The sequence below is a fragment of the Hippocampus guttulatus genome, chromosome 12 (genome assembly GCF_054856545.1).
Source record: "Hippocampus guttulatus isolate MCC_2025c chromosome 12, RoL_Hgut_1.0, whole genome shotgun sequence".
Classification (NCBI taxonomy): domain Eukaryota; kingdom Metazoa; phylum Chordata; class Actinopteri; order Syngnathiformes; family Syngnathidae; genus Hippocampus; species Hippocampus guttulatus.
The window spans coordinates 9,254,602-9,270,575 of record NC_141272.1 but is presented as its reverse complement, the minus strand read 5'-3'; the positions used below and the strand labels follow the sequence as shown (position 1 = coordinate 9,270,575).

At 42.7% G+C, this 15,974-nt stretch overlaps 1 protein-coding gene across 2 annotated transcripts in view; it reads left to right on the top strand.

Annotated features, from left to right (window-relative positions):
• cbl (Cbl proto-oncogene) overlaps positions 1 to 15,974 on the top strand; it is a 29,341-nt gene that overhangs the window by 8,805 nt on the left and 4,562 nt on the right. The window contains exons 3-16 of one of the 2 annotated variants that reach the window (XM_086124900.1): positions 7,180 to 7,326; positions 8,054 to 8,210; positions 8,859 to 8,980; positions 9,608 to 9,745; positions 10,603 to 10,690; positions 11,097 to 11,228; positions 11,320 to 11,538; positions 11,826 to 11,957; positions 13,434 to 13,578; positions 13,660 to 13,838; positions 14,248 to 14,336; positions 14,754 to 14,960; positions 15,043 to 15,131; positions 15,212 to 15,412. In XM_086124900.1, coding sequence (XP_085981026.1) covers positions 7,180 to 7,326; positions 8,054 to 8,210; positions 8,859 to 8,980; positions 9,608 to 9,745; positions 10,603 to 10,690; positions 11,097 to 11,228; positions 11,320 to 11,538; positions 11,826 to 11,957; positions 13,434 to 13,578; positions 13,660 to 13,838; positions 14,248 to 14,336; positions 14,754 to 14,960; positions 15,043 to 15,131; positions 15,212 to 15,412 — 2,045 coding nt within the window. Of the gene's footprint in view, positions 1 to 7,179; positions 7,327 to 8,053; positions 8,211 to 8,858; positions 8,981 to 9,607; positions 9,746 to 10,602; positions 10,691 to 11,096; positions 11,229 to 11,319; positions 11,539 to 11,825; positions 11,958 to 13,433; positions 13,839 to 14,247; positions 14,337 to 14,753; positions 14,961 to 15,042; positions 15,132 to 15,211; positions 15,413 to 15,974 lie in introns of both variants that reach the window. The other variant, XM_086124899.1, reaches the window with a different exon arrangement.

Genomic DNA, 15,974 nt, shown 5'->3' with positions numbered 1-15,974 from the left:
GCCTTGATGCCTAGTTTCTTTTGGTCTGTTGGGCGCTTTTGTCGCTGCCGCTGCTTCTCCTCAGGGGAAGATGACAAGATGTGGCGATTTTATTTTATTTATTTTAAAGGTTTGCTCTGCCAAAGCAAATTTTGAATTTATTTGCTATTATCTCTGCCTTTTAGAGCTGGTGTGTTGATCAGAGGCCCAATGAAATCAAGCAGGTGGGATTGGTTGACCAAGCAGCATAAATCAGTTTGCTGCTGACTTTTTACCGTAATATTATGAAATGTCAATGTAAATCCAATAAAAACACGTTTTTTTAGAGCCTTCAAAGTATCTTCAGAAGCTGTCAAAAGTCCTCCCCTTCAAAGTACAGTATGTACTTTGTACTTTGTACTTCTGCAAAGGTTTGGCTGTGATGATGACCAGTTTTCCCCTTAAAAAGAAAGTGCTCCCTGTGTGTGTGTGTGGGGGGGGGGGGGGGTCAAGAATCAAGATGATGAATATTGAAATGAGTCTTCCCTTTTTTTAATACAAGGGAACTAAATTAGCAGATATGAAACTGATTATATGAGCTTTGTGTAAACATGTCATTTTACTCTGCCACCCATTGGTACAAGCTGGGAACAAGACAAGCGGGTATCTGTTAGTCTAAGCAAGTCAGTATTACATGATGTTGCACAAATATACACTTGAAATTTACAGTGAAGTTCTTTAAACGGTTGATCGGGATGACTTTTGTTTTGGTTTGGTTGTAGAGTGTCATCATCGCCATGTCGGTGAAATAGCATCGGGATAGTACAGTGTAGCTAGGCTCCAATGTACATAACAGTGATTGAAATCCCTCATTTTCCACGGACGGAATAAGGACATAAATCCATGACAATAAATGCCCAGATGGCCTTCGTAATTTGCTTCGCCTTTTCCGATGAGACTGGCAGCTTTCGAATTGCTTCCTCGATCGTTCTCTGGTCGGTAACGCCACGGGTAGCAGCAACAGCAACAGCCAGCTGTCTCCCAGACTGTTCCATAGGGTGGAATCGATTTACATTTTTGTGTTGCCAAAATATTTTATTTTAGTGCGACGAAGCTCACATATGACGTGGCTCTTTTGCAGTTCTCTTCCACTGTCGACGTTGTAGAAGCCAAAGTGTTTCCATATACCTGCTTTTATATTAAAAAGAGCTTTTTGGATCTCACAGCGAAGTGGGTGACTGTCATCCATGTTTGTTCTTCTCTGCATGTGTTGACTTGTGCACTTCCCAAAGTATCCTGGAAATGACATTTACCGCACTTCTTAGTTCCGCATTATTTAGAACGTTCTGTATAACTTTAATATTTAGATAATCGAAATGTGAACATTAGTCAATCGATTCCGATTCAGCTATGTCTGAATTGCGACGCATCAAAAAATCAGAAATTTCCCCCACCCCGATGTAGCACAGTGGTAAACTTGACTCTGTCCTCGCTTTTCTGGAGTGCGTTGCATCCATAAAATTTTGAGTTAATGGTTCTTTCCGATAAAGTGTATAGAACCCCCACGTCATCTCCATTTGATCAGATTCAAAACGTCCAATCGTCACAAAGTAACTCTTGAACCGTTTTAGGACTGTTCCATTTAATCCCACCTAAGTTTCCAACCTGTTCAACGGTATACAATTTATACCGTACTAGCACCGACACTTTCTCTGCATCAGTGTTCAATCTTCTGTAATTTAGTACTTTATTAAGAGCTGTTTCAGTATTATGATGAGGTTGTAAAACCTTGATTGTAAAATCGCAAAAGTCAGTTTTAGTTAAAGAATTTGTTTGGTTGATTAAAAAACACTTTCTCGACAATCTTGGTTAGGAAGATGTGGTTTTAGATGGGTCTATAATTTTCTAACAAGGAGACATCAAACATCTCTGTCTTAGAAGGGGCTTGACGACAGCTACTTTCAGGGGTTTAGGAAACTTGACCGACTGAGGTGCGGAGTTGATTATTTATTGTAACTCAGTTTGAAAAGATTCCATAATTGTCTGATGTTATTGAGTCAAAACAGCTAGCTATTTGATGGCTTCACCTTTGAAAATGTTACCTGTGGTTTACGATTGTTCATCTTTTGAGTTTTGGTTTTCTAAAATGTGTTTAACAGCAGTACAAATGGAAGTGTAGCCTGGCTATTTCCTGTTTAATTTGTTACATTCAGAACTGTAAGTGCTAAAATTGGAGGGAGCAACATAGAATTTATCTGGCATGGTAGCTCGGCTTTGTCAAAATTTTGCACATTTTTAAAATTTCACCATATGAAAATGTTTTTACATAAACAGGACTGCAGTACCTCTACCTGCATCCTTTTTAGAGGAATTGTTGGGTAAAAAAAAAAAAGTGCCACAATGTTGTTTCACACCTCACCGCAAGTACATTTTTCATTTGAATCAAACTGAGTGTGTTGTTGGGACCTATCTGTCTTCAGAGACACAGCTCAAGAATTTCAGTCAGTCTGCCTGTGCTTCCATAACAGTGACTCTTCTCACACTGCTTCTTATTGCGAGTCCACCAGAAGGATATCAAAGGCTGTTTTTAGTGCATGACCACAAATTGAAAACAGTTCACACTTTAAAGACGGAGGTTTCATCACCTCGTTAATATTTTGAGATTCACATACACAATTCGCAGTATATCATGATTTTTATGGCACAGAGTGGTTCATCCTACTCCAAGGCTGGAAACACACACTGGCTTCTCTACCCTGCGGTGAACATTCAGCTCCTCTTACTCAAACTCAGCCAAATGAGCTAAAAATGTGCAAACACTGTGTATCACTAATTATTAAGAGGATGATGCACAGCAGCAAACATTTTCAAAACTGGTCTCTAATGAGGGTTTTTCCGCTTGCGGGTTAAGACAAATTAAAGTTCCAATATTAAGTCGGAAGTTGGTCAGGAAATTATAGCAGGCTGTTGGTTGCGTTTCGGTGCTTGTTTGTGGAGTTGTGTGGTTGGATCAATACTGAAGTGCACGATGTTGAGTGCTATTTCCTGATGGAGAGCTGTCACGAAGCCAGTTGTGTTGATTTGAATTTCTAAAGTGATGACTGCAGGAAAATTGGGATGCATTTGAAACTTGTACTCCACCTGTGTTTCACTGACATGTTCAAACATTATTTCAGATGATATATCTATTGGATTTATAAAAGAATAATCCAACAGGTATGATTTTGCAGTAAAGCAGCCTTAAACTACAGTCACATTATTGTCTGCTGTTGTTTTGGCTATGATGTAGGGCCTCAACATTTCCTGAACACTTACCGGTAATTAGAATACATGTTCTCGGTTGTCAGTGTTTCTGTAGAAGTGTTAATGCAACCTTTTTTTCCACAAACTTGTCCGATGAGACCAGATTTCAAATGTTTCAGGCTCTGAAATGTTTTTTTTTTTAAGTGACATATCGACGCCATGTTCAGTTCAAAATTATCTTGAATAAATGGCCCTAAAACTGTACCCTGTTAACTGTGAGTAGGCCCTTATTACATATGGCTGCCAATCTTTTATCTAATGATCCAGGGAAGAATAAATGGAAATGTCCATTCTCCAATTCCAAACAAATGTAATTCATTGGTGACTGCTGTCCAAATGAATAACAAACAGAGCTTTCTTTAAGCTGCTGTGCAAATACCAATTTGTCCTCGCTTTAGCGATTTTGAGTAACTTAAAATGTCTTGTAAACAACACTAGGTAGAGCTCATCCAAGCCATTGACATCATGTGGCCAATATGAATTTCCCTCCTAGATTTGAGAAGCAAAGCTATAATACAGCTACAAGCTGACATTTGTGCTACTTCCAGAAATCCAGACAGACGTTCATTCTATAAGGGTTGACCTTTGCTGCTGTGCTGCGCTGTATTCGCGCAGTAGGGTTCTGGCTGATGAGCTGAACTACTTTATCACAGCCAACAGGAAACAGGAAGGGAGCAGCCAGCTGCAGGGTCAGAGGTCAGATAGCTTGGTGGCGGGGGTTGACAACAACCTAGTGTAAGAAGAAGAAAAAAAAACTTTGCTGTGGTTGCCGCCAGGGAGGGATGAAACATGGCGATCAAATGTGGCTCTTTTGTGTGACGGCATTGTTCATGTTGGCACAGCTTCTTTGATAACGGCAACAGTTGTAGGGGGTAGTACAAACACTGATTACAGAGCTGCTATTGTAGGATGGAGATGCCTGGGAGAGATGCTTTTTAGGTTTTTTTTTTTGGTTTTTAAAGAATCGTGACACTCAAATAATGCACTACTTGTTAGCACTGCCATGCTTCGTAGCAGAGGTGTCAAATCAAGGTCCAGAAAAACCCTGCCACAACTTGGCTTTAGTCATAAGTGCGTTGGCTCCATTTTTAAAAATTTGTTTCAATGTTGGTCCTTAAAAATATGTCTTCACGTGAAAAGGACCAGAGGCATGAATGAAATGACTTTTTTTAAAATTGTTTTTATTATTATTATTATATTGGGGTGGGGGGGCATGGAGATTCACACCTCTCATAAACCGTTACGAACCCCTACACTTTGCCACTCCCCTAAACAATTTTTAACTGAAGAACTGTAACTTTTAAAATGCAAAATGAAGAATAAATTCAGAGCTTCAGGCTGCGTTCATAAATTAATGCGAGCCCACAAACGTGCCCACACACATATACATCACCAATCTAATCATGGCAGCAGTTCTCAGTTAGCCCAATCACCTGGGAAATGTTCCAAACCGGTGTTTGATGAGCAGTCTTCAACTTTCTTGTTCTCTTTTCACTCCGGAATGTTTTTCAACCATAAAACTCTTAAGTTAATGATTATTTGCTCAAAACAAGAAGTCATCATCATAAAATACTCTCTCTCTCTCTTCCTCTCTCTCTGTCTAGATAAGATTAGAAAACCTTTATTAGTCTCGCAATGGAGAAATTCCCAATTCACAGCAGCAAAGTTATGAAAGGAAGAAGTAGAACAACAAAATATAGGAGCTGCTGGAAAGGCAGCCACTCTCGCGGCGCCATTTTGAAGTCAAAATAACAAAAATAACACAACACATAGGACACAGTCGTGCAATCTTCACCACTTTTCTGCATACATTTTGTTGTTTGAAGCAGTTATAGATGAAAGAGGAGAGGATCAAAGTGTCCTTTCACCAGTGGATCAGAGACGTCATGCTGAAAATGTGCACACGTCTGCTACAAGCTAAGTTTTGAAAGCAAACACGAAGCTGTAGCGTCCATTAACGAAAAGAGATTCGTTCACTTCTCCTGTCCCACGTAATCCGCTTCAAACTCCAAGCCGCGACTCCCAGTTCCAAATCCGCATCGGCGCTCCGCGCTAACGCTCCTTTCTTCTCATCGTCGGCTCCTCAAGACTTACATCCATCCAGCCGCAGACCGTTCAACAGCATCGATCTCTCCGATATGTACTGTATATGTGCGTGAGTGTATATATTTGTGTATATACAGTATGTACGTATAGCACTTGTAGTTGCACTCAATAGCTATAGGGGCACAAGTGGTTTTCTCTTGAGTGCTTAATGTATTGCTTCTTGACAAACAACGAATCCATCCTGAAAACTACAGCAAAACAAATATTAGCATCAAAATAATAAGCAAAACCCAATAATTAGCATCAAGAAAATAAAGACAACTTCAACATAAGTTAGACACAATTACTGACAGCTAGCCTCGGGTACTGTTTTCTCTCTCCAGCACTCGTTCATTCATAGTGTACAAAGTGTAGAGTGCCGCAGCTGCAGTGTGGTCGGCCTTTTTTGTACTGTTGCTGTCCTGCATGTCAATTCTTGCTGCCCAGCATCCACACACATTCTTGTTGTGTGCCTGTGTTCATAAATCAGGGCTCCCCTCAGCATCACTCCTCTAATGCTGCCGTGTGCTACTGGGCCAACACTGCACTCTTTCTTCTGCTCCAACCTCTTCCCTTGCATCATTTTGTTGCATTTCTTCACTTCTATCTTGCTGCGGAATCTTTTATATTCCCATTTTTGCTTTTGGGGGGCTTCTAAATGTGTTTTTTTAGATTTATTGTTTGACAATGTCATCACAGTTACACAGTTTGTATGTGGAGTGCAACAAACCAAAATAATGCTGCTATCAAGCTTGTCACGAGTAACAGGAAATTCAATTACCTAATACAGCAATCCCTTGTTTTTTGCAGTGAATGGGGACCAGAACCCCCTGCTACACGTGAAAAACCTTGAAGTAGGATTTTGATCTCGTTTGACTCGTCCGGTCAAACGAGACTCTTCTGCTGGAGGCGCTGACAGTGTAGCTGAGGTTTTTAAATGGGAGGAAAACATGGTGCTGGGTAGCGAGCGCTATGACATTCATCTTGTCTTATTAGTTGAAATTAGTTTAAGGTTTCTTTTTTATCAGACAATGGTTGTATTTTAGTGGAGAAAAAAAAAACAACTCTTACCGAGCTGACAGATTCAGCTGTCACTTCAGCCTTAGTCTAAGCTGTCACTGCTTCCTTGTCGGATGTCTAAAAGAAACAGTTGACCGGATCGGGAAACCTTCAAAATAAGACTCCCCGACCCGGTCAAGGCTGCGAACCAACAACCCCTTGCTGCCATGAAGCAATTTGTCCCTGTTGAAGGTGCCATCTCTGTGGAGGGACAAGCGACAAGAAACAAAGCATCTTTCTGCAGTATGGCTGCCAATATAGCTGTATTTTTTTTATTTTTTAAAAACACAATTCGATCTTTTTTTTTTCTTCGATAGTTGCTTCAGATCGTTCTTGTGTACTGCTGTTGATGTAGCGCCTCTATAGTGGTGCAACGTTGCAACTACAGTTAACTACATATGAGTGACATCAATCGCTCAATCAGCCCAACTGGAGCTTTACGCTGTGTTGAGCGTCGTCAGTCGGCCTGGCTGGGGGCGGCACAAAATGAGCTGGAGGCGGCTGCACCGCAATTTTGAATGCAGGAAAACCCCTGGTGATTACTGTATAATCTAACTTTACCTCATGGCTTGTCCACAGTTACCTTGGCATTTTGCACAAAAGGAGTGAAATATAATTAAAAATAATAATAATTTGACATGTTGCGCTGATGTCGCCATGTAAAGATCATGATATTAATACACTAAGTACTGTACTAAAAAATGATGTCATTGAAGCACCAACATTGTTGCAGTGCTTTTTTTTAAAAACATGTTCTTTTCTCTGCTTTCATAGGAGGAACCTCACCAAGCTGTCTTTGATCTTCAGCCACATGCTGGCCGAGCTGAAGGCCATTTTTCCAAACGGCTTGTTTCAGGGTGACAATTTTCGCATCACCAAGGCTGATGCTGCAGAGTTCTGGAGGCGTGCCTTCGGGGACAAGTGAGACTTAATGTTGTTTTACCAATCATTTCATATTGTTCCACAGAATTCTTGACAGCCTGCAACTGTTTCACAATCACACCTAGGGACAATTTATAGAAGGGGTGCCCATCCTTTTTTGACTGAAGAGCTTACTTTTCAAGCCAACCAAACTTCCGCGATCGACCGTTGCCACGTCATGATGAGCAACAGCCATAACAGCCGCTAACATTAACGAAACAGAAAAATAAAGTAGATACAAGAGTTTGTTAAGAGGAAATCACTGCCTACCTTAGTGGGAGGCCTGACACGGAGGCATGGTATGCACTTTTGCAGCATGTTAAACGCATGAACATCACGATCGTAGCTCACGTGTACCGTTTTTAAATGCTTCTCCAGGCGCTCTGTATTCCCATTCTTTGCCAGTGCCATTGGTGAATTGCAGATGAAACAAATTGAATGAAAACAATGATTAAAAAAAAAAAAAGATATATTGCAACACATCTAATTGCAAGTTGGAATTGCAGACCGCTGAACCCAAACAACTATCTGTGGTGGGGGTCATGCGCCAGATTCAAACCCCGCACCTCTGCACTGTGAGGCTGATGTGCTCGGCAGTCATATGAAAGATTAGTTATCGCTTAATTAATCGTCGTAACTGTAGTACAGTATAGCTAAGATGCTAATTAATCTTCATTTTATTCTTTTTTTGGTTGTTGTTTGTTTGTTTGTTTTTTGGATGCCCAAGGACCATCGTGCCTTGGAAGGTGTTCCGTCAGTCTCTTCATGAACTCCATCCAATCAGTTCTGGCCTGGAGGCCATGGCCCTCAAGTCCACCATCGACCTCACATGCAATGACTACATCTCCGTGTTTGAATTTGACATTTTCACCAGGCTTTTCCAGGTAGTTCAACTCTGGTCACCTTGTTGAAGACTTTGAATAATATGCATATTTGTTCTAGGTTTTATTGTACGCTCTTTCTCAAGGTCATTCACCTTTCCATTTGCACCCTGAAAGCTATCCTTCCCGTTACCAGACAAGTACTGAGCAGATTGGATGACATTTAGACATGACTCTTGCTTCTACATTTTTTTTTTTTTGTCACAAGGGCACTAGTCAAATGCACATTAAAATGTGGCGTCTGTGTATTTTGATCTGTGCAACCATAACACCAGTGCTTTCCCAGGGAAAAGGAAGCCACAGGAAATATAATGAGGCTCATTGTTGAACAGTCTTGTCACTACTGCACTACACGTAGATGTTTCTCATCTTTTTCATTGCTGTGCTCTTGGTAAAAGAAATAGAACCACTTTTGAAGTTTGTGCTGTCCTGCACTTTTACGTCAACCCTCACAGATGGCTTGAAAATTAGCTATGTGCCGTTTCACTTCTTACAAATCCCGCCTGTTTGGTTTTACTTGTTGATTGATGTCACTGTGACGCGGGTACATCTAATGGCTAACATGAAGTACTTTGGTCTTACTTCAAAGCTGCTTTTTGTTGTGGGCAGTAGGCACTGTCCACTGACTTGCCACATTTTCTCTCTCATAAGCCTTGGTCATCCCTTTTACGGAACTGGAACAGCTTGGCAGTCACACACCCAGGTTACATGGCCTTCCTCACTTACGACGAGGTCAAAGCACGACTGCAGAAATTCATTCACAAACCTGGCAGGTAAGACAAGGCGATCATTTTTGTACCATAATTGTTGTCAATAAGACTGGATATGGTTGCCACCCAATCAGGCACACATAGACAAACAACCGTTGGCGCTCACAATCACACCCCAGGACAATTTAGAGCAGGAGTTGGGGAACGCCGGTTCCTCGAGAGCCATATCCTGCCATTTTTAGAGCTCTCCCGACTCCCAACACACCTAATTCAATTCATCATGATGGTTTCAGGCTTATGCAGAGCTGGCTGCAATGCAGTGTGTAGTGCTGGTACATGAATAGCTTGATTGTGCACTGAAAGACGATGTCTCCACTTTGGCCAGCCTGAGTGGCGTGACATTTACATTATAGTGTTAGTTAGTCAGTGCGAACACCATGACACATTAATTTATAGTCCATTCATTAGAATACCTCATAGCACACCACACGGAAGAAACAGTGTATCACTTGACAAGCTGCTATATACGCCAATTGATGATGTGATGTCATATTACATCATTGCGGCGTCTGTTTGCACTCCAAATGTTCTCATTATTTAAAACAGTGTGAATTTATCCCGCTGCTTCAGCACGTCATCTTTTTGGGTTTTTTTTTTTTGTTTTTTTCCCCCTTATTGACGTCTCTTCAGTTACATCTTCCGACTGAGCTGCACCCGGCTGGGCCAGTGGGCCATCGGCTACGTGACGGCGGATGGAAACATTCTCCAGACCATTCCTCATAATAAACCTCTCTTCCAGGCCCTCATAGATGGCTTCAGGGAAGGATTGTAAGTCCAGAAGTATTCAGTTTGGCATACTTACAGTACAGTGTCATGCAAGTCCTGCGCCGCCTTTAGCTGACTCATGACCTATTTCACAGCAGTCATGATCCTGCATGACACACAAAGTAGCTTGCTGACTAACAAACAGATGAGGAAAAACTGTTAACAGTTTGGTTTTGGTGTGTTCTCTGTAACATTCTAGTTATTTAACACACAAGACTTTTGCATGGTACTGTTCCTGTACATCCGTCATTTAAAATTCTACATCTTTGGCGAGAGTCCCATCTCACTACAGTTCTCCCGCTTTGAAGTAATCCCCCTGGAGTCTCATGCACTTTCCCAGCCTTCTCTGAGAGTCGTTCAAGCAGGACGTGGCAAGCAAATCACACAGAGCCAGTTCGTGCGAGTAGGTTCGGGATGTCTAAACTCGGTACTCGAGGGCTGCTGTCCTGCCTGTTTTAATATGTCTCCCTACTGCAAAGCAAGGATCGTTATCAGGTTTCTTTAGGGCTTGCTGATGAGCTGATATATTTGAGTCAGGTGTGTTAGCGTAGGAAAACGGTCATCAAGGACCGTAGCTGGATATGCCTGGAGTAGAGAGTTGCTCCGGCGCTGCGCCATTCTTCTCGGCCTGGAACCGTCAGATGCTCAGGGAGTTGAAAGCAGGCACATCGTCATGGTGAAGCAGTCCCGAAATGTCCTGCCACGAGAATGCCCCACAACGTAGATGTGCAGGTTATTTTTCTGTCCCACATTGAAGTAGTTGTAGTTTGGTTTTCAAAGCTATCCATTGTGACACCAGTCCTGGAATGTCTCTGACACACCTCATATTACCAATCACCTTTGTGCCTCTACGCTTCCAGCTATTTATTCCCTGATGGCCGGCCCCAAAATCCAGACTTGACAGGACTTTGTGAGCCTTCGCCTCAAGACCACATTAAAGTTACGCAGGTCAGAGCAGCATGCTTCTTGATATTACGAATTGTAAATGAATGCTTGACTCATAAATAAAAATTTTAAAAACATGTTTGAAAGTTAAGACACACATTGAATAGGTCATAGTCAATAACCAGGAGTCTCTTTTGAACACCAGCCAAAGATAGAGTAGAGGGAATAAAACACTCTACTTGCAGACTAGAACATATAACATTATTGTACCTAAAATACTGACTGGGAGGTGAGTTCAAAGTAAATAGCTTTCTTTGTTCAATGACTTGGCGTCAAATGAAATTTCCCCTTTATTAGACTGACTCCACTCTAAAGCGTGGTGGGAAAAGCCCCATCAGTCCTTTACAGCAAAGTGATGGTGAGTACTTGCCCCTGAGGGCTCATGACTCCCTTTTCTCTCCTCCTCCAGGAGCAATATGAACTCTACTGTGAGATGGGCTCCACCTTCCAGCTGTGCAAAATCTGTGCTGAGAATGACAAGGACGTGAAGATTGAGCCCTGTGGTCATCTAATGTGCACCTCCTGTCTCACTGCGTGGCAGGTAGTAGAGGAGACTGTTGTGGCTTTGTTGTCTTTTGGGGAGGCGACGCATGGGGGGGTTGCACATTCTTTATCCCTGTCCACTATTGCAGGAATCCGAGGGTCAAGGCACAGGCTGTCCATTCTGTCGCTGCGAGATTAAAGGTACCGAGCATATTGTTGTGGATCCATTTGACCCCAAGGACAACGGCGGGAGCTCTTGCAGGGGCCTATTTGGGGCAGAGGGCGCTCCGTCGCCTAGCTACGACGACGATGATGATGACAGACTTGAAGACCCCCACCTCATGATGAGCAAACTTGCTTGTACAAAGGTAGCTTAGTTTAAAAAAAAGTTGAGATATATACAGTATATGTGTGTGTGTATATATATAACATTTTCCCCCAATACATTTCATTCATTTATTCTCCCTCTAATGAAGCAGTTATTTAATGTCTGTTGACATCCACATAGCCATGATTAATTAGGAAGAATAGTTAGAAAAATTACTTTTCGGGTATGTCATCCGGTTTGACGAAGTCGTGTAGTTTAGTCAGTTTGAGTAAACTTTACTTGTTTTACTGATGGTGTCATTAAAGTTGTTTTGTGTGCGTGATGCAGGTGGAGCGTCCCCCGTCCCCCATGTCCGTGACTCCTCAGTCATCCCTTCCACCCGTGCCGCCCAGACTAGACTTGCTTCCACACCGACCCCCTAACCCACCCGGTGCCTCCAGTCCTGGAGTCACTGCAAAGGTCAGTAAATCATGACAATGATATAGGAATGAACTTTTCTTTTGATGACGATGAACTATTATTAATTATTAACATGATGTCAGCTTTGGCTAGGTATGCTACATTCATGCTCGAGTACCTTCTCCGGTTCACATTGTTGTGCTCCATACAGTGCAGGCGTGGAGAAGGAGTTCAGAACATTCACAAACTTTCTCCCATTTTGTTCATCTATTCGTTTTGCTTAATCAAGGCAGTCGACTTGCAGAGGGACTGGTTTGTACCAGTGACACTTCTAAATATGGCTCGTACAGATAATAAGCTTTCAGGAAATGGCCCATATTGTGCTGTCGGATGACTATTTTCACAGCTCTGAGTCAACCAATGACTACGGTGTTGTTAAGAGGAAGTGGGCGCATTCTGTTGCTGCGTGGTATAGTTTGACCACACAGCAACGCACAGCTTACACTATTTTCGACGTTTGCAGTAAGCCACCCTAACTTGCTCATTAAGGCTAAGGCTAATAACCTCCTAATTAAGGCTTACTATGTAATTATTCCACTCTGTACATGTTCATCAAGCCATAATTTAAATCTGTTGAATGCTGAAAATGTCTCTGGTTATAAATATTTTATATGTACTGTATTATAAAATGATTTTTTTTAATATACAGAAATGAAATCACAAGAAATATCAAGAAAATCGGATTTACAATAATAACACATTGTTTCGCACAGTACTCTTAAAAGTGTACCTACGACGGCCCAATCCGAGGTATTGATGGGGAAATGGAGCCGTGTTGTCAAGTCTGTTTAATATCTTATGTTGCCCTCCTTGTGTAGTCTTGTATTCTTCAAAACAGCACGCCTGCAATCCCCCCTGGTTCATTTTAATGCAAGACGCCACATGAGGCGTCGCATTGTTTATTGGGCCACCCAGAAAGTGCTATTGAGTGATACGAGTTATGCAGCCAACATTTCACGACCCATTTATCTTCTGGATGAACAGGTTTAGGCATGCAAAAGTAGTGCTTATCCTTGTTATTAAGACATCTACATATGCTTTGCATTTCTCCATGACCGCTTTTTCATAGTCCAAAATCCTGTGCGAGCAGGTACTCCCTGCGACAGCAAATAGCGATCAAGGTTCACTTTTGAACAACGGTCACATCATGGCTCCGCTTCCAGCAGGCCAAGGGGCAAGAATGTCTGAGTGTTTTATCTGCCATGGTGTCTTGCACAGATCGGTCCCCAAAGCCTGTGATAAGCTTGCTTTCATACAACCTGTGGAATCAACATTCGTTTGGATGTGGTTGTTCTTGATAAACCAAATTTATATTTTCATCTGACAACCAGAGGTACCCTTTAAGTGCATTCATCTTATCTATGAATGAGAAAATGAGGGCAGGCGTTGTATTCATCCAGCTCATACTGTTTGTATTATTACATCAGAACAACAAGCAGCCCCCGTGAGGTATTTCGATGTCACTGTCCTCTCCAGGCAGCGTCTCATCACAAAGACAAGCCCCTTCCTCTCCCACCAGCGCTGAGGGATCTCCCACCTCCACCGCCTCCAGACCGCCCCCACGCATCCGCCTCGTCCTCAGAGGGGCGCTTGCCGAGACGGCCCCTTCCCTGCACGCCCGGTGAGGCTCCCAGAGATAAACTGCCTCCAGCACCCCCATTCCGACCGCCCACTGACTGGAACTCCCGGCCTGTTCCCAAAGCCCCGACATCCTCGTCTTCATCCTCATCCAGTCAAGTCTCCGTTCTGGGTGTGGACATGCGTGCGGGTGTCAGGGAGCTCTCCAACCGACACTCCCTCCCTTTGGCGTTGCCCTCTGCTCTAGACACACGCACAGACCCGCAGAAGAACAATAACTCTCTCAGTTTGGACCACCAGCTGGTGAGCACAAACACAGAATACCACACCCACACTTTCGGACTGTCTTGTAATTTGAACATATCATGCAGAGTTGACTGATAGATGCACACTTGTGTTGCATTTATGAGTGAAACGAGTGCTTGAGTAATTAGAGTACCTCGATTAAAAAGTAATGCCCTGCCTCGAGTAGCCATTTATGTGAGGCGGCCAACTTCAAAATAAACCTTAGCTTACCAAAGAAGAAATGGACATCAACGGCTTAGTAGGCTTTTAAAGTTGTTCGTGGCAGCAAACGGTGGCGAAGCAAATTTGAAGCTTCATTCTCCCATCTCTAAGCCGTAGCCCTAACCATGTGAACGTTACCATTTGTTTTGACTCACTGCACTTTGTTTTTGTTCGTGTTTCTGAGATTCTTCTATTTCCAATTCAGAACTTTGTCTCAGTGGTTGGACACGATTATAACAACCCCAAAGTCAAACCATCATCTTCTGCCAATGCCATCTACGCACTGGCAAGCAGGTATCTATTAACATTGCTTTCTTTCAGAATGTAAGATGATCAAATTAGTGAGGAGCACAGTGAAACGGTAGTTTGCATTTTTGTCTCACGGTAAGACGCTTCTGGGTTAGATTTCATTTGGCAGTCTAAAAATGTTTTGGGTGAATTGATAGTCATAAACGTGAATGGTTGTTGATGTCAGCTGTGTCATTGACAGATTATCATCCATATGACAAATACAGTATGGTCAATTGGATAAATGATTGAAAAATGATCATTTGGATTAAAAAATAATAATGATGGATCGCATTTCTGGTAATACAGTGGTACCTCTTTTTTTGTGGTGGGGGGGGGGGGGTGCAAGGCTTATTTTTTGTTTGGGTTTGTCTTGAGTAGCAACATTTTAATTATGACAACATGCATGTTGTTATCGCCCAGATCCTCTTCAGCTGTGAGGTCAGCGACAGGCGAGGAGTCCCGTGACAGTGAGGAGGAGTCGGAGTACATGATCCCCTCCTCTCGGCCCATCCTGCCCGCCGTCGCGACGCCACCTATGGGAGAGAGCCCCCCGGTGTCGAGGTCCTCGCAACCCAAGTCTGTCGTTGCTATTCAGGCGCAGGCTCAAACCATTGCTTTCAACCCACGGTACATCACGGCAACTCGTGGTGATGAGGATGCATGCTTTATTGTGGCAACGTTGCTCAGATATGACGGTTTCTTTTCGCAGGCCGACACTAACGGAACTGGAGGACGGCCTTCCAATGTATGAGGCCATGTACAACATCCAGGCTAGGTCGCAGGAAGCCAGTGATCCAGGTTCTTATGCTACAAAAATAAACACAATTAAATCACCTCTATTGTATTCTGATGCATTCTTCCCGTCTCCACTGATCCAGATTATTCAGAACTCCCCCCTCTGCCCATGACCAACGGCCCCAGGGAGCACACAGCAGAGGACAGGGAGGATGAGGATAACGGATATGATTTCCCTCACCCACGATTGCCGATGCCCCCAACCCGGCGGACCTTTTCGGAACTGGGAGGGTCCTCCTCATCAACTTCATCCTCCTCGTCGAGCTCATCCTCGGCAGTAGCTTGTAAGCGTTCTTGAGTTTACTTACGTAGTCCTGTCGGGAATGCATTTGACTCATTGTCATCTATGAGTAAGGGAGTTTTTCTTTTGCCGAGAGCACGTCAGAGAAAATTCAGTTGTCAATTGCAAAAACTGAAAACCGCAGGCACAGAATTCAGCAAATGTTTATGATACACATGTTAGTGGTGGCTCACATGGCCTCAAAGTCATCACAAAAATGTGAGGAAATGGCGAGCTAACGATTTGTAGTCCGAGCAATTTTGATATTTTATTTCATTAAATATACATATATTTTCAATTTAACTTTCACTTCTCTTGTTTGTTTTCATTAACTATAATAACCTCGTAGCTTTTGGTAGATGTCTTATTTTTCTTTATCATTTCTCATCTGTGTCCTATGTGTTGTGTTGTGTTATTTTTGTTATTTTGACTTCAAAATGGCGCCGCGTGAGTGGCTGCCTTCCAGCAGCTCCTATATTTTGTTGTTCTACTTCTTCCTCTCATAACTTTGCTGTTGTGAATCGGGAATTTCTCCATTGCGAGACTAATAAAGGTTTTCTTATCTT